General features: G+C 40.6%; 1 protein-coding gene across 1 annotated transcript in view; it reads right to left on the bottom strand.

The window, feature by feature from the left end:
• Window positions 1-653: 653 nt before the first annotated feature.
• Window positions 654-26,631, bottom strand: part of LOC113513532 (mutS protein homolog 5-like) — a 28,351-nt gene continuing 2,373 nt past the window's right edge. The window contains exons 3-17 of the mRNA XM_052892965.1: window positions 26,087-26,155; window positions 24,799-25,003; window positions 22,384-22,612; window positions 21,115-21,285; window positions 19,325-19,463; window positions 17,765-17,827; window positions 16,339-16,443; window positions 15,122-15,218; window positions 14,545-14,735; window positions 13,847-13,892; window positions 12,539-12,677; window positions 11,454-11,674; window positions 3,259-3,404; window positions 2,139-2,351; window positions 654-980 (exon numbers count right to left, since the gene is read on the bottom strand). Of these exons, the coding sequence (XP_052748925.1) occupies window positions 780-980; window positions 2,139-2,351; window positions 3,259-3,404; window positions 11,454-11,674; window positions 12,539-12,677; window positions 13,847-13,892; window positions 14,545-14,735; window positions 15,122-15,218; window positions 16,339-16,443; window positions 17,765-17,827; window positions 19,325-19,463; window positions 21,115-21,285; window positions 22,384-22,612; window positions 24,799-25,003; window positions 26,087-26,155 (2,235 nt within the window). The 3' untranslated portion in view covers window positions 654-779. The remainder of the gene's footprint in view (window positions 981-2,138; window positions 2,352-3,258; window positions 3,405-11,453; window positions 11,675-12,538; window positions 12,678-13,846; window positions 13,893-14,544; window positions 14,736-15,121; window positions 15,219-16,338; window positions 16,444-17,764; window positions 17,828-19,324; window positions 19,464-21,114; window positions 21,286-22,383; window positions 22,613-24,798; window positions 25,004-26,086; window positions 26,156-26,631) is intronic.

The raw sequence follows: 26,631 nt of genomic DNA, 5'->3' as shown, positions 1-26,631 counted from the left end.
GAGGTGTCCAAGCAATCGACTTTTGTACAGTCTCCCTCTGGTATTCTCACATGTAGAGCTCTTCTTAAATATGGGATCTTTATTTTAAAAGGATGTCCAATGTTCGAATTTTGTAAGCGATCATGGACAACGATTATGTCTGGCAGACTGCATTTTTTTAATAGATGAGAATGGAACGGTAGTTTCGTCTACGTTGTCGGGGCACCCGTGTAAAATGACATAGCTGAGGATGAACCAGGTCAGCTGTACCATCGTGATCAATTCATCAAAAAATAACCACGACTGTTTCCAGGGGAAACCGCGTGAAGCTTACATAGATCTGATATGTTAAATGATTGTTAGCATTGGGAATTTTAAACCCCATTACTTACAATTCCTTTCCCCATGTCAGATTTGAATGCCATATTTCTATCAAAAATCTGATAGTATTTACCCTTCTAAATGAAGTAGTGAGGGGGGGGGGGGTGCAAGGGATTGTTAGCAATGGAATTTGACAGCCCCATTGCTAGCAATATGCCCTATTAGATCGGCTACCACGTGGCTCCCCCTGGAAACCGTCGTGAACAATTCTTCTTGAATTCGTCACGTTGGGCTAACTGACCTGCTTCGTCCTCACCTATCATCCTTCACTGGTGCCCCGTCTGTGTATACCGATAGCGCAGGTGGGGTTACCATTCCATTATCACCCATTAAAAAAAAGAAGTAGTGAAAATTTAATATCTGTCTTGGGAAAAACTACTACCTCTTCCTCATCACTTAATAAAGCACGATTTAATGCTTTATACTTTGGGTCCTGGCTTGATAAAACTTTCCTGTGTGCGTACCATCAAACTGGCCAGTACGGTCTTGGCTCGCTCCACGAGCCGCTGCTGTATGCCACTGGCGGCGGCCACCTGCAGCACGAAGCTGTTCTCTGAGCTGCCCTCGCGTACGCGGAATAAGAACACTGGTTCGCCATCTTCCACCATGTGCTCGAAGCTCTGCCGACATACTCGTAGATTTTTCATAATGGATGACAATGGTAACCCCGTCTGTGCTATTTTTTTTAATAGGTGAAAATGGAATAATAAACCCACCCGCGCTATCGGAACAATTCCTCTGTACCCAGTAAATTCACGCCATATCCCACCCTTCACACCGAAACACAGCCATGCAAACACAACTGCTTCACGGTTGAAACACGAATGGGACAGAGGTACTCAAGCAATCGACTTTTGTACAAAGTCTCCCTCTGGTAAAATGATGGAATGGTGTTACAGTGCCTTGTGTGGCTATTTCGGATTGAAAGGTAATAAATTACAAGATTAAAGGAACTTAATAGTAGAGGGATGGGCAGCAGCGTCCTTCTTGAAACGTCTCTAAATGCCTAACTACGGTCGCCAACCCACCTGCCAAGCGTGACAACTATTGGCAAAACTCCCTTTATGGGGAAGGCTTATGACCAGCAGTGGGCAATTAACAGTTGAAATGATGATGATGAGGAAATTACAGGATACTATAAAGCTATAACGTTTCTGTTATTGGAAATAAAAGCAAATGGTTATATGGGTACCGTGGACGTGTGAGTGTGTTTTGTTATGTCCATGGTGCTGTTGATGTATGTATATAGATGACAGTTCCCAGATTTCATCACGTCAATCATTAGCTTATTTGCCATTCCTAGTTATTTTATATATATATATATATATATATATATATATATATACTAGGAATGGCAAATAAGCTAATGATTGATATATATATATATATATATATATATATATATATATATATATATATATATATATATATATCGTATATGTGGTCAGCTAAGCCGTTGCACGTCGACCCATCGGGATGTTTTGTGCTTCCCTGCCTTATACCATCATTTCATAGATCCTTTGTGTTACCTTAACGATATCCCGCGGTTTAAGATATCTGTAGTCCCCTGGCTCTGGATAAGCCGTTCCCAGTAGACTCATGCGCATGCTCGCTAACGAATCACAGTTGCACATCAAGTGTTCCATGGATTGCCATTCCGAGTTGCATATACATAATTAATTTCCAAATTAACTAGTTACTAAAACAAACCCGTGGTTTCCCTCATCTCATATACCTCTCGCAACCTTTCAGCAGAAAACCCTCATCAAGAACCTTACCAAGAACCTGACGATTGGCGTCTTAACAATATATTGCTTGATGTTGAGGAAGTGCGTGGAGAGGAACACGTGAGGGCAGTTCTCTCCCTGGAACAGCAGCGTGTTGAGGCAGGCGGAGAGTAGCGCTAGACCATCCACTTCGGAAGTACCCTTGCCGAACTCGTCGATTATGATCAATGAATTGGAGGTCGACTCTTGGAGGACGAGTGCCATCTTGAGGAGAAATAAACATCAGTATCGGAATAGTATTATATAAACTTGGGTATTGAAAAGCCTCGTTTGCTTATCATTCCAAAATGGTGCACGCCAACGAGAGTTTTTATTTTGTTGCCATTTATGAATTCTTTAATTTTCGCGTATTCTGGATGAATTGTTTTAAATGATACACCATTAAGTACTTCAGAAAGGGCGTATAAACATTTTTTTTTGGGTCAGCAATTTGCACTTGATTCTCTTGATTTTGCAGGCTTCAATAGGATACTATAATCATTTACAATCATATGGACTGTATGCTTGATTACTGAGTGTGATACAGCATTTTTTAAAGGATGATAATGGAGTGGTAATCTCGAATGTGCTAGTAAATGATAATAGATAAGAATGTAATCAGGTAAGTTGGTTCATTAAGATTAAATCACCAGAAACACGGTGTTTTCGAGAGAGGAGTATATTATTAGCAATGAAGTCGCAAGTTCTCGTTACTAACAATGTCTTTCTGCGGGGGAAGTGATTGTTAGTAATGCGGACTAACAGTTCCATTGCTAGACCTTATCAGGTCGACCTCCACGTGGTCTTCCATGGAAACCATCCGGCCTAATTGCAGGCGTATTCATCACGATGAGCTAACTGACCTGCCTTTTCATCCTCACCTATCACCCCTCACTGGTGTCCCGCCATCGTATACTGATAGCGCTAGCGGAGTTACTATTCTATAATCATCCATTAAAAGAATGCCTTTCTTATTAGGTATTGTACTATGAATTTCCAACGATTGACCTCAGGCAGTAGGTCAGGTCGTAAAACTACCGGCCGTAAACCATATTACGCCGACTCCAAATAATAATTGGGATAAGGGTAGGAAGATGATGATGATTGTATTATGAAGAGTAGGGTCGATCACCTGTCGCAAGTCGACGAGGAAAGCAGACATATGTGCAGCAACGCACTCTGCGGAGTGCAGGCGCGAGTGCAGGCGGCTGATTAGACCTATGGTCGCCTCTGCAGCGGGCACGAAGCTGCCGATGTGCGCCAGGTACACTATCAGCGCTGCATGAGTATTACGATGGGTTTTAATTTAGGCACTGGACAAATGTAAAGGCAGCGCGCTTTTCAAACAACAGAGCACAAACTTGTCAACCCTGTTACAGATAATATAATACTATACTAGTACAGATACATCATCTTCAACAAACAGGTGAAAAGCTCTAAGTCGGTTTATTCTTCGGCTTAATTTTTAGTTGTTCATATGTGCGCTAGATGCCGCTACTTTCTTAGCCGCTCGCCAGCTCAAGCAAATAAATTTATTTACCGATGACTACTAATTGCGTAAGCAACTTATAGATGGCGTAAATCTCTGTGGCGTTTGCTATTATTGTGGAATGTTCTACCCATACATATAAATAATAATTACCTATCTATTTGAATTGTTTCGACGGTTTCGTCTTGCGTTTATACGAGGGTCATTTGACAAATTCTTAGCCTAACATGGTTAAAATCATTAGTTTTTTTTATAACTACCCTCATTTTGTAGTTACATTAGCAACAAGTATGCACTGTTTAGTTTATTCACAGTAACTCATTGTACACGTGATACCGTAAGTCAAGTCAGAGCTATTTTTGAAAATGAATAAAATTGAACATCGTGCAGTGATAAAATACCTGGATTTGAAAGGTTTAACTCCAAAAGCTATAGATGAAGACATGTCTGCTACTTTGAGTGAGTCCGCTCCTTCGTATGTGACTATTAAAAACTGGGTGGCAGAGTTTAAACGTGGTCGTGAGACCATTCAAGATGAGCCCCGTAGTGGTCGGCCTTCGACTGCTTCCACTGATCAAAACAAAGAAAAAATCTGTGATTTAATTTTATCTGATCGAAGATTGACTGTCGAGGAGATAGCTAAGACTGTAGGTATTTCATCTGAGGTGTCTGCGCGGTGAGTACCGCGACTGCTTTCAGTGGACCAAAAACGCAACCGACTCACAACTTCTCGCGACTGTTTAGAGTTATATAAAGCTGACCCAATAGAATTTGTTGAAAGATTTATAATCATGGATAAAACCTGGGTTCACCACAATACACCCGGGACAAAAGAACAGTCGAAACAATGGAAAAGAGCAGCATCGCCCACAACAAAGAAGGCAAAGGTGGTTTTATCGGCGGGCAAAGTCATGGCTTCCGTTTTTTGAGATGCAAAGGGTATAATTCTCGTAGATTATTTAAAAAAGGGTGAAACAATAAACTCCGATTACTACTGCAACCTGTTGCGTCGTTTGAGAGAAGAAATCAAAGAAAAACTTCAGGTTTATTGAGAAGAAAAGTCTTGTTTCATCAGGACAATGCGCGCGTTCACACCTCTGTGCAATCCATGGCAGAAATCCATCAATGTGGCTTCGAATTGTTACCTCATCCCCTATATTCACCGGATTTAGCACCGTCCGACTTTTATCTGTTCCCAAAGTTGAAAAAATTTTTAGGTGGTAAAAATTTTTTTTACAAATGAAGAGGTCATAGCCGCCGTGGACGCTTATTTTGAGGAGATAGACGAAGATTTTTTTAAAACGGGTATCGAAGCCTTTCCGGGTCGATGGAAAAAGTGCTTTGAGCTCGGAGGAGAGTATGTTGAAAAATAAAAATAAACTTAACATCGTGTGGTTTCATTAAGTATGTTAGGCCAAGAACTTTTCAAATGACCCTCGTACATATATAGTTCAGTAGGTAAATATTGCACGAGACTGCGTAGGAGTTTAAATAGCTCGCTTTACATGAATCGTAATACGATTTACTTTACGTAACTCTCCGAATGTGTTAGGTTTTTTTTATTATATAAATAGATAAATACTTAGTATACTCGTAGTATATCATTCTATATTTGTCATTTCTGAACTAATTTAGTTATTTTAATTGAATATGCTTTATGTATTCTTGTGATCATTGCATGTAAATTTTGTGATAGGTAAAGCGTTTTTGTGGAACAAAATGACTGTGTGAGGACGATGATAATGAAATCAGTCACTAACTTTTAATGGAATAGTAACCTAGCACCGTTTGCGTTGCGTTGCGTTGGTATAGACTAGCAGAGTACTTACCAGTCAACAAGGTATAATATACAAGGATTAAGTCAAATCAGACGGCACATTATGATTAATTTACCAGGAATAAACCATGAAATACCACCAGATTTTTTTTATTACCTGGATGTTATCGTAGGAAATTTTTGATAAATTCGTCACAATGAGATCGAAAGAAGAAAGAAAGAAAGATATAATTTAATCGAAGAAGCATGCGGCCGACTGTGTCTCTAAGTGTCTAGTGTCCGAGTGTCTAGTGTCTGAATGTATAGTGTCAGTGTGTCTAGCGTCTGAGTGTCTGAGTGTCCAGTGTCTGAGTGTCTAGTGTCTGAATGTCTAGTGTCTGTGAGTCTGAGTATAAAGTGTCTGAGAGTCTAGTGTCTGAACATCTAGTGTCTGTGAGTCTGAGTGTCAAGTGTCTGAGAGTCTAGTGTCTGTGTCTCAAGACCGTGTCTGAGTGTCTAGTGTCAGTGTCTCTAGTGTCTAGTGTCTGAGTGTCTGAGTGTCTATTGGCCGAGTGTCTAGTGTCTAGTGTCTAGTGTCTGAGTGTCTATTGTCTGAGTGTCTAGTGTCTAGTGTTTAGTGTCTGACTGTCTGAGTGTCTGAGTGTCTATTGTCTGAGTGTCTAGTGTCGGAGTGTCTAGTGTCAGTGTCTCTAGTGTCTAGTGTCTGAGTGTCTGAGTGTCTATTGGCCGAGTGTCTAGTGTCTAGTGTCTGAGTGTCGAGTGTCGAGTGTCGAGTGTCGAGTGTCGAGTGTCGAGTGTCGAGTGTCGAGTGTCGAGTGTCGAGTGTCGAGTGTCGAGTGTCGAGTGTCGAGTGTCGAGTGTCGAGTGTCGAGTGTCGAGTGTCGAGTGTCGAGTGTCGAGTGTCGAGTGTCGAGTGTCGAGTGTCGAGTGTCGAGTGTCGAGTGTCGAGTGTCGAGTGTCGAGTGTCGAGTGTCGAGTGTCGAGTGTCGAGTGTCGAGTGTCGAGTGTCGAGTGTCGAGTGTCGAGTGTCGAGTGTCGAGTGTCGAGTGTCGAGTGTCGAGTGTCGAGTGTCGAGTGTCGAGTGTCGAGTGTCGAGTGTCGAGTGTCGAGTGTCGAGTGTCGAGTGTCGAGTGTCGAGTGTCGAGTGTCGAGTGTCGAGTGTCGAGTGTCGAGTGTCGAGTGTCGAGTGTCGAGTGTCGAGTGTCGAGTGTCGAGTGTCGAGTGTCGAGTGTCGAGTGTCGAGTGTCGAGTGTCGAGTGTCGAGTGCCGAGTGCCGAGTGTCGAGTGTCTAGTGTCTAGTGTCTAGTGTCTAGTGTCTAGTGTCTAGTGTCTAGTGTCTAGTGTCTAGTGTCTAGTGTCTAGTGTCTAGTCTCTAGTGTCTAGTGTCTAGTGTCTGAGTGTCTGAGTGTCTGAGTGTCTGAGTGTCTGAGTGTCTAGTGTCTGAGTGTCTAGTGTCTGAGTGTCTGAGTGTCTATTGGCCGAGTGTCTAGTGTCTGAGTGTCTAGTGTCTGAGTGTCTCAGTGACTAGTGTCTGAGTGTCTAGTGTCTAGTGTCTGAGTGTCTGAGTGTCTAGTGCCTGAGTGTCTGAGTGTCTATTGGCCGAGTGTCTAGTGTCTGAGTGTCTAGTGTCTGAATGTCTCAGTGACTAGTGTCTGAGTGTCTAGTGTCTGAGTGTCTAGTGTCTGAGTGTCTAGTGTCTGAGTGTCTAGTGTCTGGTGTCTAGTGTTTAGTGTCTGACTGAGTGTCTGAGTGTCTATTGTCTGAGTGTCTAGTGTCTGAGTGTCTAGTGTCAGTGTCTCTAGTGTCTAGTGTCTGAGTGTCTGAGTGTCTATTGGCCGAGTGTCTAGTGTCTAGTGTCTGAGTGTCGAGTGTCGAGTGTCGAGTGTCGAGTGTCGAGTGTCGAGTGTCGAGTGTCGAGTGTCGAGTGTCTAGTGTCTAGTGTCTAGTCTCTAGTGTCTAGTGTCTAGTGTCTGAGTGTCTGAGTGTCTGAGTGTCTGAGTGTCTGAGTGTCTGAGTGTCTGAGTGTCTAGAGTGTCTGAGTGTCTATTGGCCGAGTGTCGGCCTCAGTCGACACTCAGGCACTAGACACACAGACACTCAGACACTCAGACACTAGACACTAGACACTCAGACACTAGTCACTGAGACACTCAGACACTAGACACTCAGACACTAGACACTCGGCCAATAGACACTCAGACACTCAGACACTAGACACTCAGACACTCAGACACTCAGACACTAGAGACTAGACACTAGACACTCGACACTCGACACTCGACACTCGACACTCGACACTCGACACTCGACACTCGACACTCGGCCAATAGACACTCGGCCAATAGACACTCAGACACTCAGACACTAGACACTCAGACACTCAGACACTCAGACACTCAGACACTCAGACACTAGACACTAGACACTAGAGACTAGACACTAGACACTCGGCCAATAGACACTCAGACACTCAGACACTAGACACTCAGACACTCAGACACTAAGACACTCAGACACTAGAGACTAGACACTAGACACTCGACACTCGACACTCGACACTCGACACTCGACACTCGACACTCGACACTCGACACTCGACACTCGACACTCGACACTCGACACTCGACACTCGACACTCGACACTCGACACTCGACACTCGACACTCGACACTCGACACTCGACACTCGACACTCGACACTCGACACTCGACACTAAGACACTTGACACTCGGACACACTGACTCTAGATACTCAGACACACAGACAATAGACACTCAGACACTACACACTCAAATACTAGACACTAGACACACAGACACTAGACACTCAGACACTAGACACTCGGACACTAGACACTCCGACACTCAGACATACAAACACTAGACACTCAGACACTCGGACACTAGACACTCAGACACACAGACACCAGACACTCGTACACTAGACACTCAGACACACAGACACTCAGACACGGTCTCGAGATACTCAGACACTAGAAACACTGACACTAGAGACTCAGACACTAGACTCTCAGACACTTGACACTCAGACACACAGACACTAGACACTCAGACACTAGACACTCGGACACACAGACACTAGACACTCAGACACTAGACACTCGGACACTAGACACTCCGACACTCAGACATACAAACACTAGACACTCAGACACTCGGACACTAGACACTCAGACACACAGACACCAGACACTCGTACACTAGACACTCAGACACACAGACACTCAGACACGGTCTCGAGATACTCAGACACTAGAAACACTGACACTAGAGACTCAGACACTAGACTCTCAGACACTTGACACTCAGACACACAGACACTAGACACTCAGACACTAGACACTCGGACACACAGACACTAGACACTCAGACACTAGACACTCGGACACTAGACACTCCGACACTCAGACATACAAACACTAGACACTCAGACACTCGGACACTAGACACTCAGACACACAGACACCAGACACTCGTACACTAGACACTCAGACACACAGACACTCAGACACGGTCTCGAGATACTCAGACACTAGAAACACTGACACTAGAGACTCAGACACTAGACTCTCAGACACTTGACACTCAGACACACAGACACTAGACACTCAGACACTAGACACTCGGACACACAGACACTAGACACTCAGACACTAGACACTCGGACACTAGACACTCCGACACTCAGACATACAAACACTAGACACTCAGACACTCGGACACTAGACACTCAGACACACAGACACCAGACACTCGTACACTAGACACTCAGACACACAGACACTCAGACACGGTCTCGAGATACTCAGACACTAGAAACACTGACACTAGAGACTCAGACACTAGACTCTCAGACACTTGACACTCAGACACACAGACACTAGACACTCAGACACTAGACACTCGGACACACAGACACTAGACACTCAGACACTAGACACTCGGACACTAGACACTCCGACACTCAGACATACAAACACTAGACACTCAGACACTCGGACACTAGACACTCAGACACACAGACACCAGACACTCGTACACTAGACACTCAGACACACAGACACTCAGACACGGTCTCGAGATACTCAGACACTAGAAACACTGACACTAGAGACTCAGACACTAGACTCTCAGACACTTGACACTCAGACACACAGACACTAGACACTCAGACACTAGACACTCGGACACACAGACACTAGACACTCAGACACTAGACACTCGGACACTAGACACTCCGACACTCAGACATACAAACACTAGACACTCAGACACTCGGACACTAGACACTCAGACACACAGACACCAGACACTCGTACACTAGACACTCAGACACACAGACACTCAGACACGGTCTCGAGATACTCAGACACTAGAAACACTGACACTAGAGACTCAGACACTAGACTCTCAGACACTTGACACTCAGACACACAGACACTAGACACTCAGACACTAGACACTCGGACACACAGACACTAGACACTCAGACACTAGACACTCGGACACTAGACACTCCGACACTCAGACATACAAACACTAGACACTCAGACACTCGGACACTAGACACTCAGACACACAGACACCAGACACTCGTACACTAGACACTCAGACACACAGACACTCAGACACGGTCTCGAGATACTCAGACACTAGAAACACTGACACTAGAGACTCAGACACTAGACTCTCAGACACTTGACACTCAGACACACAGACACTAGACACTCAGACACTAGACACTCGGACACACAGACACTAGACACTCAGACACTAGACACTCGGACACTAGACACTCAGACACTCAGACATACAAACACTAGACACTCAGACACTCGGACACTAGACACTCAGACACACAGACACCAGACACTCGTACACTAGACACTCAGACACACAGACACTCAGACACGGTCTCGAGATACTCAGACACTAGAAACACTGACACTAGAGACTCAGACACTAGACTCTCAGACACTTGACACTCAGACACACAGACACTAGACACTCAGACACTAGACACTCGGACACACAGACACTAGACACTCAGACACTAGACACTCGGACACTAGACACTCAGACACTCAGACATACAAACACTAGACACTCAGACACTAGACACTCGGACACTAGACACTCAGACACTCAGACACTAGACACTCGGACACACAGACACTAGACACTCAGACACTCAGACACTAGACACTCGGACACACAGACACTAGACACTCAGACACTAGACACTCGGACACTAGACACTCAGACACACAGACATTAGACTCTCAGATACTAGACACTCAGACAATAGACATTCAGATACTAGACTATAATACTAGACTGTGGAACTATTCAGTCACGTTGCGATGCGTACGTTAAACATTTCACATTGACCTGATTGATTGTCTTTGTTGTGTTCACGTTGCATAAAAGAGATCTTATGTCCGATTGTTAATTAGCAATTTAGGAAATGAATTTACTTTAACTCAGGTCTGAGTGACCTGACTTGTGAGGACCTAGTTGCATTTTAGCCATTAACTGTCCACTTCTGAACGTAAGCCTTCCCCATAATGGGAGTTTTGCCAGTAGTTGCCACGTTTGGCAATCGCAGTTAGGCTTTTAGAGATATTTTAAGAGGGACGCTGCTGCTCATCCCTCTATCATCCATTTTCCTTAGTCGCCTCTTACGACATCCATGGGAAAGGAAGAGGTGGCCTATTCTATGTAGGGACTACATGGGACCTAGGACCTAGTCTGCTATTCACGGAATTAATTTAATAAGAAATAAATGGTTAACTAAATAAAAAATGACTATATTTTCAAAAATAGTACGACATGTGTACCAGTAGCTGAGAGAATACAGACCAAATATGATTAATGCATGCAATTAATCGAAAAGAGAATATTCTTCTCTCAACAGTTAGCCGCAGTATGTCGGCTTACTAAGCGCTTTTTCACGCTATGGTGGAAGGGTTCGAGGTTCTAAGGACGAAGGGGAGGCATTGCAGGAAAGGCTCAGAATGTTACCGTACGATTTTACTCACCAATCTGTTTCATATAAACCGACTTCCCACTAGAGTTGGGTCCGGTCAGTATCTTAACGTATCCCGCCTCCTGGCTCGACTCGGTGTCGTTGGGCACGAAGTTCTCACAGTTCAATATATGCAACGGATGTCTCCCTTGCTTGATGCTGATCACTTTCTCCTCGGTGAGTGTGGGACGCACAAAATTTAGCTCTTTGCATACTTTCGATATTGCTATTAAGCTGAAAAAATATTGGTTAAAATGTCTTTAACGTTTATCCCTTACAGTTCACTTAATTCAGTTATCACTTTCTGTTTTAAGTAAATCGTAGTAACCAATTACGCCAAAGCCACAATATTTCCAGAGAACGAGCATCTCATTCCTGAGTCCTCAGGAATGGCAACGCATGGGGGGGGGGGTATTATGGGCAGTATACTCTGTTATGTCCATGGTACTGTTCATGTCTATAGGTGACGGTTACCACTTTCCATCAGGTGGGCTGTCAGCTTGTTTGCCATTCTAAGTAGTATAAAAAAAATCTGAGATAAACCTGAGTACTCAAATAGAATCTATTTAGATTAGGCAACTCGCACTGAGAATCGCACTCAGGTCCTCGTTTTGACAAAGCAACCTGCCGAGCACAGTCTTGTACTGCTTACCTAATCATCCATAGGTTTATAGGAATATTCAACGCCATAAATACCATAGCTTATTTTGTAACATCAAAAACTCTTTAGAGGTTGTTACTCCCGTCCAAGTTAATATTGTATCTCTAGCACCAGTGATAGTAAACTTTAACTGTGCACAATACAAGAGTTAGAACATAGAAACACATTATAAGAACAAAAATGTGAAATTTTTCGCAAAAACAATTGAATAAGAAAACATTAAGTCACGAATTGAAGAAATAAGAGGAATTGCTCGTTTTTTCTAAATTGGCTCAAGATATTTCATAAGAGCTTCTATTGCATGCATCTTAAGGGTTATAGTGACTTTATTGCCATCTTTGTACACAGAAAAGGAAAGAAAGAGAGAAAAATAAGTAATTTGTCGAACACGTATTGCGGTTGGATATAAATGACAATATGACATATAAAGGAATTACCAGTCAAGCTCGGCGCACTTGTCGATGACGTCAGCGAGCGTGCAGAGGTTGTCCAGCACGATGCTGGTGAGCCGCATCATGATGCGCGTCTCGTGCGCCACTATCTCGGGGTACGTGTCGCCTATCAGCACGTCCAGCTCTGGGCAGGCACGTCAACATCATCCATCATTATTATCAAATTAGCTTTTAACTGTTCACTGCAGAACATAAGTCTCCCCCTTGGGTTTATTTGCCAGTAGTTGCCACGCTTGACAGGCGGATTGGCAACCGCAGTCAGGCTTTACGAGATGTTTTAAGAGGGATCCTGCTGCCCATTCCTCGCCCTCTCTTAATTGCCTTTTACGATATCCACGGGAAAGGAAGAGGTGGCCTATTCTATGCCTGCCACCATACGCCCACGGTCACGGACCAACGTCATCCATGTACACGTTGAATTTAAAATCTTTAGCAAAATATCTATTTTGCTGTGAGTCTTTCTACAGTAGTATTTTTCTAGTGAATTTCAATACGTTTTCCAAAGACATTGGTAGGGGAAAACAATAAAATTTTAAGCCTCCGGTACTAACCCGCTACATCTAACTGTCAAGTTACGGGAAACTACATTCTTTGCCATTACTCGATTAAGTTTCACTAGTAGAGCACGTCTTTAGAAGAATTATAGTTATTCAAATTACACCATACAGGGTCAAGTCCAAATGTAAAAGGCCGGGGCAAAGGAGAACTTTGCCCTGGTCTTCTCTATTTCTTTATTTATTGCAATTTCTTCACGTAAAAAGTCCTGAATTTGGTTTGAATATCTATTTAATATTATTTGAAAGTTTCTTACTATATTTTTAGATGTCCAAATATTTGGATATTTCGTTATGGTTTGAAAGGATTTGGTTGAAAGGTGGGTTAACAATTTATAAATAGAGTAATTTTTATTTTAATAGAATAAACATTATTCTAATTCATGTTGGAAAACTAGCAGATTATAACTACTAAAATAATAAGTAATTTGATGCACGGCCTTGCCCATATTATTAAATTAGCTGTTCGATTTCGATCTGGTTATTATTCTATCACCCAAATCTTGTTACGTCCAGGAAAGTCCTGGTCACCCACCACCCATTGTCCAGTTTGTGATACCATTGATGATGTGCAATTAGAGTGTCGTATAAATTTGAAGGAAAAAGAAGAATTTATGCGCCATTTTAATTTAAATAAATATAATATTGGTCTTATTCAATCTATATTAGCTGAACCCAAATCATCTATATATATATATATATATACACACATAGATGAATATCGTATCGCGTTGCTTACCTTCACAACCTTTACTCTTGTAATGAATATAGTCGTTATTCTGAAACTGAACAAATATATAGGTATATTCGTATTGGTCTCAGTGGAAGATCCAGCATTATAAGTACCAAGCATTAAACATATTCGAGAGATGTTTTAAGAGGGACGTTGCTGCCCATCCCTCGCCCTCCGTTAGTCGCCTCTTACGACACACACGGGAAAGGAAAGGGTGGCCTATTCTATGCCGGCACACTCGGCAATTAATTAAATAATAATATTGTGAATAAAGTAATTATTAATCATTAAAAATATATATATAATTAATTAATGACAGTGGTAATTGCTCGTATGTCAAATTGTTCGTATCTCAAAGCAATTTTCCCTATTGAAATTATTTGAAATATTATTAACCCGTTTCAGCTATCGAAAAATCACCTCAGTTGCTTTTGTCAAGTGTTTTTGAATAAGAAAAACGTATTTTTTTTATACAACTTAGAACGGCAAACAAGTATAAAACAACAACAAGAAACAGTATAGTCTCTGTTATGTCCATGGTACTGCTCATGTCTATAGGCGACGGTTACCACTTTTCATCAGGTGGGCCGTCAACTTGTTTGCCATTTGCACTTCTAAGTTGTAAAAAAAAAGAAAAAGAAAGGTTGGCCGTCAGCTTGTGTGCCATTATAAGTATCGTAAAAGAACAAAGAAGGTAGGCATACCATAAACTTCATGTTAGGCAACTGCTTCTGTTCCATGGTGAGGTAGTCGTCCCAGGCCTTCACGCCGAGCAGGTACCCGAGGTGTGGCATGTACAGCATGGTGCACTCCTCCACAAACGGCGGCAGCCGCTCCAGCTCCACCTTCGCGGTCTCAGACATCAGCCCGTGGAGGCTCGCCATGGTTTGCTTCTCTATTAATTATAAAATAAACGAATTAACTTTACATTTATATTAGAATTACGCTTTTTATGATGTTCTTAAGCTATAGATTATATAGCTATATAATGTATTTTTCTATGTTTACCATAATCAGTAAATATCTTAGGATATGTCAGTCCTTTATTGTTGCAATTTATGTTATGTCCATGGTACTGCTCGTGTCTATAGGCGACGGTTACCACTTTCCATCAGGTGGGCTGTCAGCTTGTTTGCCATTCTAAGTTGTATTAAAAAAAATTGAAATCCGACAAAAAGTAATAATTAATAATCATTTATTAAGCATGGAAAAACATATTATAAAATACTTTTTAGAATAAGGAGTTGATATATTAATTAATTTTTAAAATTAGATACTTGCTTATATCTAAGTCCGGATCAACTCCAGCCTTGACGGTGAACTTGCCTTCAGACTTGGACAGGTCAAAATCTATTATTCTGTTCATGTACAGCGCCATCTGTGGGCATTGTTGATAAATAATATATTACCTGCCTCGCCCGCCCACACCATCTGGCGGGCAAAGAGAAGACCTGGATTAATTGATTGATAATATATTAAACTAATACTCTAGTATTACCCGTCTGCCAAGCATGGCGACTATTGGCAAGCCCCCAATTAATGGGGGAGGCATATGGTCAGTGCTGGACAGATAACAGATGGTATGATGACGATGTTAAATCAGTACAAGAGGAAAGAAATCTCAAAACAAAAATATACCAAGTAACTTGGCTATCGTAGTAGTATAATAACTCAGACATGTGCTTTTAGCTTGTTTAGCTCTCGTTAATACTGAATACTTTCACTGACATAACCAAGTAGCTAAAATACTCTATTAAGAGGATGAGCTATCTTAAGTATGGTATCGAACTACAATTATGAAACTCTAACAGTCCTCGCAAGCGACAGCGGCAAGCTCTACTGGGACTGATCCATCATCACGACCAGGACAGTTCCTGCGAACAAACCTGATATCGTGGTAATGGATCGTGCACTCTCGAGGGTGTTTTACTGCACAACGAGAACTTCGTGAAAGCCGAAATCGAGAAGTGGAAATATCTCGATTTAGCTCACGAGGTGACCGAAAAGTGGAAAGCCACAGAAGTTAACCTAATCATTGTATTGGCGAGCGGTTTTATTCCAACCAATCTAGAAAAACAGTTTAAACGGTTGGGATTCCGAGGGAGCTCTATACCGGGAGAGATTTCTGCATCTTTTGCAGTGATGCTCCTTGATACTGTCCGAATAGTCCGTCTGTTTCTCTCCATGGAGCCTTGAACTTAGGTATTTCGGTCGACTGTACTTTTGCTGAGAGTTAGTTTGCCATCTCCGAATTGTTCTTAAGAGAGGAGATTTGGATATTTTCCAAAATAATAACAACAGCGTAAAGTTCTTGACTGGGAGATATTTCATGAAGACTCTTATGATGGGTTTAACCTGTTACCTATCTTTATTGTACATTAATTTGTCCCATACTTTGGTCTATTGATTCAACTGAATGCTTGAGCCTTTAGAGCCTAAGTTTCTTACTGTTTATTCGCCTCGGCAATGAAAATGTGAATAATAGATTAAGGTCTTACTTCGTACAGCTTATTGTTGTCGCAGGTGGCGAGCTGGTGAAGGAACTCGCTCGTGTTGCCCGCACCCTCGCAAATCTCGCAAATTAACACCGCGTTGTACAACGTCTGCCACGTAGATAGTAGTTTTTTTTTAAAAGAATTTGGTTTATAGTTTATTCACCGACTCAGTGAATTGTGATTAGATATTTCTGTGACCTTATCTACATATATTTATATTGTTCTATAAAACAGCAGTAGTAACAATATTAACTTCTTTAGAAAGTCTTTTTTAATGGGTGGAAATGCAACGACAACCATGTTTGTGCTAAGTACCAGTGAGGAATCATAGATGAGGGTGAAAGCAAGCCATTTGGTCCATCGTGACGAATAAAAAAAACCCGGTTTCCAGGGGGTACTGCGTAAAGGTTCACCTATGAGGGTACATTGCTAGCACTAAGGTTATCCCCATTACTAATAATCTCTTTCTCCCTTACTAGAGGAAGACTTACACAAACTCATCTGCATCTCTCTCATTTTTATTATTACATTATAAATTCTACCCCCAAATAGTTTGTTGGAATGTTGTGCTTCAGTTTGAACTATGAGACATGGCATGATAAAGAAATTATTTGGTACTATAACTTAAGATCTTCACTTCACATAAGTAAACATATAAGTATGGACATGGACTATATGGAGTGGAGTAATCGTCCATCTATATTAGACGAAAGGGTAATTTCGATACCAGAGGGAAACTTTTTGTACAAAATCGTCTGCATGGAACCACCTCTATTCCACGTGTGTTTCTATCGTAAAGCAGTTATATTTGCATGGCTGTGTTTCAGTTTGAAGGGTTTTTTAATGTATGATAATGGAATGGTAACCCTGCCTGAGGTTACGGTATACGCTGCCGAGGCTCCAGTGAGGGATGATAGGTGAAGATTAAAAGGCAGTTCAGTTAGTCCATCGTGATGAATACACCTGGAATTTATCACGATGGTTTCCAGAGGGGATTACCTGGAGGTCGACTTGACAGGATAGATTGCTAGCAATGGTACTGGTAGCTCATATTACTAACAATCCCTTACGCCCTCGGTTTGAAGAGTATGGTAATAAAATTACAGGGTACAGAGGCATAATAATTATTTGTATGTTACATTGTTAATTTGTAAAATTCTTGTATGTTTGTGATTTTGCACTTGTATAGTTTTAAAATTTTATTATAGTCAACACAATCAAATATTGTTATCGAATAGAAAGAAAGAAATAACACTAGAAATAACCTCTGTAATGGCAACGCATGAACGCATGTATTATGGGTGTCACAGTATATGTATGTACTTGTTTGCTATTTTAGGTTGCACTGAAAATTCATTGTGTATATATAAAAAAGATCGAAATAATGTACCTATTGCTGTATGTGGATGAAATAATATATAAAACTTACGTTGTAAAGCGACTTCCATTGGTATGGCTTTGCTGATAAAGCTTTCATTTTTGTAAGTATGCCCTGAAAGAAATTTTGGTATGTTTAGTGTTTTCTAAGACTTATTTACATTTCAACTATATTCGTTAGAAGTGCACAAAAATTATATATATATATATATATATATGTATATATATATATATATATATATATATATATATATTAATTTTAGAGAACTGAGCGCTAATACTTAGGCCCAATTTTAAAATAAGTCACGTAACAATTTGTACTTGAATGTTAAAAAAAATATCTAATTAGATAGCTAAATCTAGATGATTTTTGGAAATATAATAGTGATCTTATACATCAAAATTTCGATAGGTCAGTTCAGGAAATCACATTTTTTGTTTAAATAATATTTATATTTTCAATTGACTTCAAAAAAGGAAGAAAAGTCTGATGTCAGATAACTATACATTTTCAGATTTACCAGAGGGAGGCTTTGTACAAAAGTCATTTGCTTAGGCACCTCTGTCCCACTCGTGTTTCTATCGTAAAGCAGTTCAGTTTGCATGGCTGTGTTTCGGTTTGATTCGTGGGATATGGCAGTGAATTTACGGGGTACAGAGGAATAACACCTGAGTCCTCAGGAATGGCAACGCATCGGAGGTATCATGGGCGAAACAGTATACATTGTTATATCCATAGTACTGCTCATATCTATAGGCGACGATTACCACTTTCCATCAGGTGGGCCGTCAGCTTGTTTGCCATTCTAAGTCGCATAAAAAAGTCTTATGTAGTAATACCTGAGTTAGCTTTTATTACTAGTAAATTGATTTTTTTTACTTTATTATTATCTTTTAATTATTATTGTTGATGGCAATAAAGAGATCTTTTTTTTTACAACACAGGGGGCAAATGAGTATGCGGCTCACCTGTTAATAAGTGAATACCGCCGCCCATGATCACCCACAACACCAACAGCATTGCATGTGTACTGCCGGTCTTTTAATAAGGAATATGCTCTTTTCTTGAAGGTTATGTTGTCGTTTCGGTTCGGAAATACTGCTGCTGGAAGTTGGTTCCAAAGAGTGGTTGTGCGTGGAAGTGAAGTGGAAAGTGCCTTGAAAAACGCGCGGTGGAAGGCCCCCACTCGTCCAGATGGTTGATGTGAAATTTTAGTTTATGGCGGGTTGTACGGTGGTGAAAATCAGCAGCAGGTATCAATTCAAACAACTTCTCAAAGCACTCCCCATGATAAACTCGGTAGAAGATGCACAGAGATGCAACATCTCTACGCAGTTTCAGTTGGTCGAGTCGGACAGTAAGGATCTATCTGAAATATTATTAACACTTTGCTGACCGGTGACGAGTAAACTCATCATTGCACCAGCGTGTATGTACGTCCTCCTACCACGACGGGCACCACCGTTTGGATTACAAAGCGTTCATGACCAAAAAATAAATTTTCTTTGTATTTAGGTTTTTATCACAATTTTAGTTCAATTCCAAAGATTTCAAACATGACGGAATTTCCGATCAGCTAAGTGTTTGAATGATTCAAATTGAACTACTAACATTAATATTTTTGATGAATCTAAGCGAGGAGCAGATATTTTTCATGGTGGTTTCGTTTTGTGGCCTCATGAAGAATGCCACCACGTCCTGCCGTCGCCTCAGCACTGACAGGTCTTTTGTAGGGTGCTGCAGGAATACCCTGGGTGACAATGTTGTATTTGTCTATTCTATTTTGACCAAATACAATGCCTTTTTAATTGTCTGTACTGCCTTTGTCTGGCCATGTGGTCCCGGAATAGAATAGGCCACCCCTTCCTTTCCCGTGGATGTCGAAAGAGGAGTACTGGCACTTTGTGCAGTAACAGATTTTTTTTATACCTCTAGGGTGGCAAATAAGCATACAGCCCGTCTGACAGGGGGGAAAGGGATTGTTAGTAATGGGGTCAAATAGCCCCATTACTAGTTATATACACGTGATTCCCCCTGGAAACCGTTGTGGCTAATTCTAGTTGAATTCGTCAGGTTGGGCTAACTGACCTGCTTTCATCCTCATTAGTCATCTATCACTGGTGCTCCGCCAGTCTATACCAATAGCGCAGACGGTGTTACCATACCATTATCACCCATTAAAAAAAGCCTGTCTAACAATGAACGGTCACTGTAGCCTATGGACGCCTGCAACACTAGGGGTGTCACGTGCGCGTTGCCGACCCTGAAGAAACCTTAATACACTCTTTTTAAACCCAAAATTGCAATCTCTAGGGGAAACCTCGACAGGGAGTTCATTTCACAGCCGGAGTTCGCGGGAGAGAGATGTGAAATCGCACTGTACGCGATAAAACTAGGGAATGCGTAATACATGAGTTTATCTATACCTATGAAGGTACAGTTTTTAGCTGCTACATTGCTGTGCAAAGGTAGCATGATTGCATCAAATAACATTGATTTGATAACAAAAAATATATTTTAAAATAAAGATACAGCATTTATTGCTCAAATTCTGATTATATCCGTATAGTTCTACGATTTAGTTCTATCACAGTACAGGCAGTAGAACAAAATGGACTTTTTTATCCGTTTAGTTCTACTATTTGCATGACCTTATTAGAACTGAACTAACAAAACTGTTAAGATCCAAAACAGACATAAAAAGTATTACTTTGTTTTCGATGAGCCTTTTTATAAGTGTTCATATACATATATATCCATCACGTCTATATCCTATTGGGATAGGCAGAAACAATTAAACGAATAATTGAAATTTTCAAATCTAAAAGATCTCTTTTGCTTCCTTTACTTTTTTCTTTTATCAATCAATTGCACGATCGCCGGTTATGGGTACTTTTAATTTGGCCCTTCTTCAGCATGATGCCCATTTGGTCAATATTTTATTTATTCATTAGTACATACATGGCGGACTTAATGCTAAAAGCATTCTCTCCCAGTCAACCATAGGGAAGTGTCAGAATATTCGAATGTGGTACTAGTAATTATTGATATACACACATACTAAAATTACATATATAAACGAATAAATACATATATAAGTACCAAATATACATACATATATATAAAATATACTATGTTACACACGAAATTGAGAATAATATAAAGTACTTACTGCTCGGCTAAAGTAAAAAAGTGAGCATGAACGTTTTTTTTTTAAGGACGGTTTCGTCGGTAGTCTCTTAATGGTACCAGGAAGCGCGTTTCAGAGCCGTATATATGATCGTTTAGGGCGAACCCTGCAGATATCTCCAGTTACTGTGACTTTGGCAAATTGACTGTAAGATTACATCTCTTAAAGCCATAATCAGGGGGTAAATTTTATATAAAACAATATAAATTACCTCATCCTACTTTGGCCAACCTTGGAGGAGCACTTGCTGAATATGTGATACAAACTGAGCCCCTCCTTGTTGCTGCCCTGTACACCCTTCTTGAAGTTGCTGGGGTGCGACACGGAGCTGAATACCTGGAGGCCGCGGTACGTGTCTTCATCTATCGTGACTATATCCGCACTGAGATAACGAATTAGCAAATAATTAGGGAGTAATTGTAAACTATTATAGACAATGCTAAAGTAGCTGCAGCACTAAAGCGGCAGAAAACAGCATTCCGACTCCAACAGTACGTAGAACCAAAAAAGATGATGTATTTAAAGCTGTGAACAGGTCATCATAACAGCCTTTCACTGTTCACTGCTAAGCCTCCCGTTTATGCGGTTTGGCTAGTAGTTGCCACGCTTGGTAGGCGGATTGGCAACCGCAGTCAGGCTTTAGAGATGTTTTAAGAGGGATGCTGTTGCCCATCCCTTGTCCTTTCTGTCGCCTCTTACGACACCCACCGGAAAGGAAGGGGTGGCCTATTTTATCCCGGGACTACACGGCCAATAAGTGTGTGAACAAGTATATTAAAATAAAGAAGATTTACATTCTATTCTTCTATCCCATAGTTCCGCTGAAAGACATTTTTGTTTATTGGATGAAAATAACTCCGCCTGCGCTAATGGGATACGCTAGCGGGGCACCAGTGAAGGGTAATAGATGAGAATGAAAACAGGCCAGTTAGCCCATCATGATGAATTCATCAGGAATTAACCATGATAGTTTCCGGGGGGAAGCGCGAGGAAGTCGACCTGGTTGGGTATATTGCTAGCAATGGGATTCTCAGTCTCCATTACTGACAATCCCTTTTCCCCCCGCTGAAAGATATTATCCGTAGGCAAATCAACAAGCCTCAATTCGTTTGTATTTTTTATGTTTGTTACCTCATAACTCGGTCAGGCTAAACCTATTTGGAAAATGTTTTTTTTTTATCCTGAAAGTATATATTTAGAGATTGGTCCCATATAAATTTTTTTTAAAATCAGTTTAGTAGTTTAGTTTTCAGACCAAAATAACTGGTTTTGTCATAATTGTTAATGTTTATAGGCGACGGTTACCACTTTCCATCAGGTGGCCCGTCAGCTTATTTGCCATTCTAAGTTGCATAAAAAATTAAGTCTGCTTTTTTTGCGGGATACCTACAACTTTTGTGTAACAAACATAAAAAAAGTAACTGAAATGAGAGTATTCTCCTTTTTTGAAGTCGGGTGAAAATACATATAAAATACATACAGAGAAATTTTCCTCAAGCTCAAAAACTGCGGTTTGCTGTGCAACTCCATACTGAGAGTGGACCAGTTGAGGTCCAGGTAGCGGAGTAACGCGCCGAGAGCGTGCACGCTCTGCGTGTGAGTGAAGTCCACCACTGTTCGGATGAAGAGCATCCTCTCATCCTCTGTACAGTCGGCCGGTTCGTTGGGAAGCGATAGGGAGTATATGCGACGTTTGCACGCTTCGAAACCTTTGAGACATGTGTATGTATATGTTGATTTGTGTACGCTTCAATGATTATGGGCCAGTCGCTCTAGTACAGTGGTAAACAAGTTTGTCGGCAAATTTGTTATGTGAGAAAAAATATAGATGCTGTCCCGCTCTAATCCTATCATAGTGTTTTATACTAGGATTAGAACTTTGGATCTATCAATAGATTTGATCATTGCCCCTCTTAAAGTTAGGTATTAGTCCAGGAAATACAGATTCCCGTCCACTAGAATATGAAGATATTCGAAGATTTAAGAAAGTTATAGAAAATCCATACAGCAATTTTTGTCATTTCTAACGATTTGCTGTTTACAAATAAGTTCGTATTTACCCAAATATCTAGCATTTTTGTGTACAATAATGTCTGGTCTGTCTGTCTGTCTAAAAACAACAATAGACAACGGACTATATAGATTCGAACTAATTTATCTTATAATTATAGTATAACTCTAATAATATATTTAAATATATATATATATATTCTTTATTGTATGTTTAATATATATATATAATGTCTTGTCAAAAAAATAAAACTTACAATCTAACTAAGAGCCTGTCTTTGAAAATCCGTTCAAACGTATCGTAACTAGGGGTGGGTATTATTATTATTGTTGAAAGACGGGCTTTTTCAGTCAGAATAACCTGTGACACTTCGACCTTTCCGTGATCTTTTGTGCTCGCCCTTTTTTTAAAGTTCGCTGCTAATTACAATGATAGGAATTTTAAGATGTTTTCTGTAACGACATTTTTTATATCCTCAGGATATATAGTGTGTTTTCCAAAGGAGATATATCGTTAATGTATGAGTGGGCTACAGCCACACATTCAGTGCTGCGGCGTTTCTTCCTCACTGTGACAAAATAATAGGGGCGGGTAACAAATAGCAATTATTTTAGTCACAATATCCAGTAACGAGTGTGTTATCCAAAAAAACTGTTATCTGAATAATAATATTAGATAACAGATTATTAATGTGATAGATATGTATCACATCTCCCATATCTAGAACTAACAAAATTTTTCATCGTGCCTCCCACTAAACTGTTTATAATTACTCCTCTCCATCCAAAGGTTGACTGGAAGAGATCGCTCTTAGCGATAAGGTCGCCCATTGTTTTCTCATTATAATTATTTCTTGTAATTATTTATATTTATAATAAGTTTACTATTGTAATCTTTTGTAGGAAACAATAAAGAGTATCTACCTATCTATCTATGTATAACATATTCGAAAATAGATATCCGACTGATTTAGGCGATTTCGAAATGGGTGATGACCTTTGACCTTTTCTCCGCTATCATTTTTTTTATACAACTTAGAATGGCAAACAAGCTGACGGCCCACCTGATGGAAAGTGGTAACCGTCGCCTATAGACATGAGCAGCACCATGGACATAACAGAGTATACTGTTTCGCCCAATATATAGATATTGGATCGGTATACGTAACGTAGTTTTTTTTTACAACACAGGGGGCAAACGAGCATGCGGATCACCTGATGGTAAGTGACTACCGCCGCCCATGATCACCCACAACACCAACGGCATTGCAGGTGTGCTGCCGGCCTTTTAAAAAGGAATATACTCTTTTCTTGAAGGTTATGTTGTCGTATCGGTTCGGAAATACTGCTGCTGGAAGTTGATTCCAAAGAATGGTTGTGCGTGGAAGAAAGTGTCTTAAAAAACGCACGGTGGAAGACCGCCACTCGTCCAGATGATTGGGATGAAACTTTAGTTTGTGGCGGGTTGTACGGTGGTGAAAATCAGCAGCAGGTATCAATTCGAACAATTCCTCAGAACACTCTCCATGATAAATTCGGTAGAAGATGTACAGAGATGCAACATCTCTGCGCAGTCTCAGTGGGTCAAGTCGGACAGTAAGGCGTTGACTATCAATAATTCGAGCCGCCCGACTTTGAATGCGGTCTAACGGAAGGAGTTTGTACTGTGGCGCTCCTGTCCATAAGTGAGAACAGTATTCCATATGCGGCCTGACTTGGGTTCGCTAATAATATTATTTATTTATTAATTAGTACATATATGTGTACATGGCGGATTTAATGCTAAAAGCATTCTCTCCCAGTCAACTATAGGGTCAATAGTCCCCATAGTAATTTTACTTAATAATATTAATATTAATAATTAAAATATTAAAAAAAAACATACTGTATTCTCGAGCAGACAAAAGAATCAATTTGCAGGAACCCTGCCCATTGGCGTCGTGGTCAAACACGGTTGTCTTGACAGTTTGCAGGAAGGCACTTTGCGATTTTCCTTCTAGCAGTATTTTAGCTGGTTCCACTTGTCGGAAGAGGTTCAAGAACATTTGGAACTCTGGTGGGCGGTCTACTATCTCTTCTAGAACGAATAGCTGATAGAAGAAATTAATAGAAGTTAGAATCAATATGGGAAGATTTATTTACTTTCTTTTTATTCGACTTAGAACAGCACACAAGCTGACGGCCTGCCTGTTGGAAATTGGTAATCGTCCCCTATAGGCATGAATGGTAACATGGACATGACAGATTATACTGTTTCGCCCGTGATACCCCCCATGCGGTGCCATTCCTGAGGACTCAGGTATTACTTTCTTATGTCATATTCATATAATCATTTACTTTGCAAGTTCATTTATTGCACGCAAGATAACAATATGAAACTATTGAGTATGGAAATATAGGAACTAGGTTCTTTTTTTATGGGTGAAAATGGAATGTCCTCGCCGGTATCCTCGCCGCTCGGAATCGGTATACGTTGGCGGAGCACCAGTGAGAGATGATAGGTGAGGATGAAAGCAGGTCAGTTAGCTTATCCTGAATAATTTGCCAAGATTTAATCACGATGGTTTCCAGGGGAACCGCGTACAGGTCGACCTGATAGGGTACATTGCTAGTAATTGGGCTGTCAGACCCCATTACTAACAATTCCTTTCTCATCACGGGCTGTATTATATGAACTGAACAAGTCACATTCATACATATCACCTTCTCGCTGCTGTGAAAAATAAGCACCCGAAACACTGTCAAAATAAATTACGCGTGCAAAATTAAATAGCTAGACTAGAGACTTATGCTGTATCAAATCGCAGCTTAAGTCAACTAAGACGCTTAAGCTTAATACTCATCTCCTAATCGCGAACCAAATAATATTGGAAAAAAATAAAACTGAATGGTACAAAATTTACATTATTAACCCATTTTCTTTTATGAATATTACTCTATCTAATTAATAGGCATACTCTAGTTATCTTTTTGATATAGACGGAAGAATTTTCTAGATCTATTCGTATTTTGCCATTAATTTTATTTCTTTTAAAAATCAAAATTTTATTTTACTTTTAAAGTTTGAATATATTCAGTAAATAAATAAATTGTCAACATTACAAGAACCTCAGTTTTTGCGTGGTAACATATTTCAACAACGTTTATGATTGTCGTGACAGAATAGAACCCACCTCCCCGGTCTGTAGCGTGTAGTGGGCAGCTCCCAGCCTGCCCGACCGGCAGTATACTGATAGCAATCTCTAGAAACATAAGACGGGATTTAAATAGGTAAAACTGTTTTTTTTTTTTATTTTTTAATCCCAAAGGCAAAGGGCTCTGCTCATACAGCTCATAACAGTTTATACCGTTATTTCATAATATTTATAATAATGTTTTGACTTTTGTCAGAATTTTAATGTGTTTTTTTTTTAAGAATTACAATATATTACTTGTATTGTATGAGAAAGTTCAAATTTTGTTTTTATACAACTTAGAATGGCAAACAAGCTGACTGCCCACCTGATGGAAAGTGGTAACCGTCGCCTATAGACATGAGCAGTACCATGGACATAACAGACTATTTCGCTCATGATATCTCCTTATGCGTTGCCATTCCTGAGGCCTCAGGTGTTATTCCTCCGTACCCAGTAAATTCACGCCATATCCCACCCTTCAAACCGAAACACAGCCATGCAAACACAACTGCTTTACGGTTGAAACACGAATGGGACAGAGG

Source organism: Galleria mellonella, unplaced genomic scaffold (genome assembly GCF_026898425.1).
Source record: "Galleria mellonella isolate WM207_F2 unplaced genomic scaffold, CSIRO_AGI_GalMel_v1 utg171, whole genome shotgun sequence".
In the NCBI taxonomy this organism is placed as follows: Eukaryota; Metazoa; Arthropoda; class Insecta; order Lepidoptera; family Pyralidae; genus Galleria; species Galleria mellonella.
This window is presented reverse-complemented; position numbering and strand designations above follow the sequence as displayed.